The sequence below is a fragment of the Medicago truncatula genome, chromosome 5 (genome assembly GCF_003473485.1).
Source record: "Medicago truncatula cultivar Jemalong A17 chromosome 5, MtrunA17r5.0-ANR, whole genome shotgun sequence".
Taxonomy (NCBI): domain Eukaryota; kingdom Viridiplantae; phylum Streptophyta; class Magnoliopsida; order Fabales; family Fabaceae; genus Medicago; species Medicago truncatula.
The window spans coordinates 2,235,957-2,239,233 of NC_053046.1; the positions used below are offsets into that span (position 1 = coordinate 2,235,957).

Below are 3,277 nucleotides of genomic sequence, written 5' to 3' on the forward strand. Positions count from 1 at the left end.
GGACCAAACTAGAAAACTAGTCAAACATAAAGAAACGCAAACGTAATTTGACTCAACTATTTCATAATTCCATGGGACATTTCAACACAATGAGTTTTATTGTGTTTCTCACTAGTGAGACAAATACAAGAGACTGAAATTCCTCACCCTTTCAACACAGCTCAAGCAGGGAATATAGAAGCATTGCACATTTGGCAGAAAAACAACATTCGTATAGAATTTAAGTCGCCAAATCCAACTCCAATAAGTGTCATAAAGAAAATGTTTTCAGGTCCAAATATCATGAACTCCTTCTATTAATTGAGATTTACCTCTACTAATTTGATTAATACTACTAGTATTCATTAAAAAAACAAGAAGCTAAAACATTGAATTCTATTACGTACATTTGGGTGATTACTTTTTTCTTTTTTTTTTTCTTTCGAAAGGTGACTAAAAATAAATAAATTTCTCGACTCATATATAACTTGGAGAACCAAAACGCCGATTTACTACTAATAAAAAATAATTAGAAAATGAAACACTGATAAAATAAAGAAATATCCCTACCCCTCCCAGCATGTCAAAAGCATGATATTCTGAATAGGACGCCACGTATTAACAACACAAATCCAAACCATCCACGTTTACCTCGAATTACCCAACATCCTTAGACATATGTACGCTTAAGATTTCACTTTCATTTCCAAACGTGTGCTGCCTCAACTATTTACATGCTTCGTGTCATCCCAATCTCATGTCTCATATACGTATACAAAAAGCAACCATGCCATCGATAGTTTCCTCCTTCAAGAAGATAAATCAAACATTTCATAAATTTGCTTAGATATGTGTTTTAGTACACCAATATATATACACTATATATGTCACATGTAACATCGGATTCTGGTAGTAAAAACAATAAGAGGAAGTTGTCAAATATTATGGATGATCCTAATAATATTGTTGCCGACAATATTAATAAATCTAAAGAAATTGAGCGGCGTTACGATGATTATAGAAGGAAGAGAAAGCGTCCATGCAAAGTGGCAGTGGTTCCTACGATGGAATCAACCACCGGAGAAACCGCCACCGCGTCACATGGTTTTATATCGGTGATTGGGCGGAGGAGGGTGATGGAAGATGCTATTAAGGTGATTCCACGTTTTGTGGCGGCGGAGCAGCAACCGTGCGGTTATGATTTCTTTGCGGTTTATGACGGTCATGGTGGTATGACGGTGGCGAATGCTTGCCGTGATAGGTTGCACTTGTTGTTGGCGGAGGAAGTGAAGGAGGGTAGGAGGAATCATGGATTGGATTGGTGTGAAGCTATGTGTTCTTGTTTTATGAAGATGGATAGTGAAATTGGAGTCGGTGGAAGTTGTGGTGATGAGGTTGATGGGAATACCGTGGGTTCGACGGCGGCTGTGGTGGTGGTGGGGAAGGAGGAGATTGTAGTGGCGAATTGTGGTGACTCAAGGGCGGTGCTTTGTAGTGGCGGTGTAGCGGTGCCACTTTCACGAGATCATAAGGTGATGGTTAATTAATGGTGACTCATGAGATATAAAGAAACTTACAATTAAGCAACTAAACATGTACACTTAATTCTCATAAAGAAAATATGTACACCGAATTGGTTAATTAGTTTAGTTAGTCATATATCATACATGTATATATGCATATTGCTTATCTAACAAGTAATTAAATAGAATAATGGTTTGTTTTTTTTTTAATTAAGAAGCAAAATACATTTATGGTATTTGAACTGCTTTTGGTACCATATCCAACAATTAATTATTATTATTTAATGATGATCGATCAGCCAGATCTTCCGGATGAAAGAGAAAGGATTGAAGCAGCAGGTGGAAGAGTGATTGATTGGAATGGGAATCGTGTTTTAGGAGTACTCGCAACTTCCAGATCAATAGGTACGTACTTATAATAAAATGATATACATGCATGCACGATCCTACGATATCATGATCAATAGTTCTTATCTCACTATGAGAACTGCATGCATATGCATATGCAGGGGATCACTGCATGAAGCCATTTGTGATATCTCAACCAGAGATCAATGTATACGGACGAACAAAATCAGATGAGTTTGTAGTGGTGGCAAGTGATGGTCTTTGGGATGTAGTATCAAATAATTTTGTTTGTGAAGTTGTTAGAAGTTGCCTTCAAGGTCATATGAGGAGGCATAATATGAAAGAAGATCACAATCACACTATTAAAAGTTATGCAGCAGAGGCTGCTGCAATCTTAGCTGAATTGGCTATGGCTAAGGGAAGCAAAGACAACATAAGTGTTATAGTCATCCAGCTCAACACTAACATGTGATCCAATCCAATATAATTGTTTGGTTTTTTTCTGCTAAAGTTTTTGTATTGGATAGATAGTTGGGATCGATATATACGTTTTTGAAATTTCTCAAAAAAGTCATGGTGCTTTTTTTCCTTTCAATATTTATAGTGGGTTATTAAGTAGACTAATATTGTTTACAATTAATATTCACATCATATATTCAACAAATTGATCTTGGCACTTCAAAACATCAACCGTCTCCATTGCAACATACAATCGATTTCCATCTCTGACACCATATGATTTTCATTCGTAATAATATCATTGCTTGCATGATTCGTGATTATTAGAAATTAACTTATTTCAATTGTGATATTTATGTGTTGGGAAATGCTTGTTATCTCGATCAATAGCTTTGTGAAACACAACAAACTAATATTAATTGGCCCAATTTCAACACTTTCTCCCTGATTTTAGCTATCCAACCACTTGAAAGTTTGATAAGCCTATAAAAACCCAAACATGTGTTTGTTTGGGATGTTCGCGATAGAGTGGATTTGCTGGATATAACAAGAGAAATGATATTTGAACATCTATTTGGTGACAATTTTATCTCTCATACTTACATTATTTTTCGTACTTTATCTCTTTATTACTATGTTTTCCGTGCCAATACTACTTTTTCTTTGTAAATTATGGTTGTCAAATAAGTTGTCATCAAATTGGTTGTTCAAATAACACTTTTTATATGTATTGGATATTTGTGTCGTGATAGAATATTAGGATCTCAAGTGACAATTAGTGGTACCTAAGGTTAGGTGTCTATGGTTTTTATAGGTTTAAAAATTGTTTGACGATTTTCTCTTTGGTTCCCATACCCTTTAATTATACTAGTCGAGTATTTTAGGTTCGTCAACTAACATTTTTTGAGAGAGAAGATCCTTTACGGTGACAGGAGAGTGGAGTGGAATCACAACCACACATTTTCGCG

At 35.5% G+C, this 3,277-nt stretch overlaps 1 protein-coding gene across 1 annotated transcript; it reads left to right on the forward strand.

The window, feature by feature from the left end:
* Nucleotides 1-719: 719 nt before the first annotated feature.
* Nucleotides 720-2,514, forward strand: LOC11436220 (probable protein phosphatase 2C 8). Its single transcript, XM_003610952.4, has 3 exons — nucleotides 720-1,511; nucleotides 1,802-1,907; nucleotides 2,012-2,514. Exons 1-3 carry the CDS (start codon nucleotides 864-866, stop codon nucleotides 2,320-2,322), a joined length of 1,065 nt encoding a protein of 354 aa, XP_003611000.3. The 5' UTR covers nucleotides 720-863; the 3' UTR covers nucleotides 2,323-2,514.
* The last annotated feature ends 763 nt before the right edge of the window (nucleotides 2,515-3,277 follow it).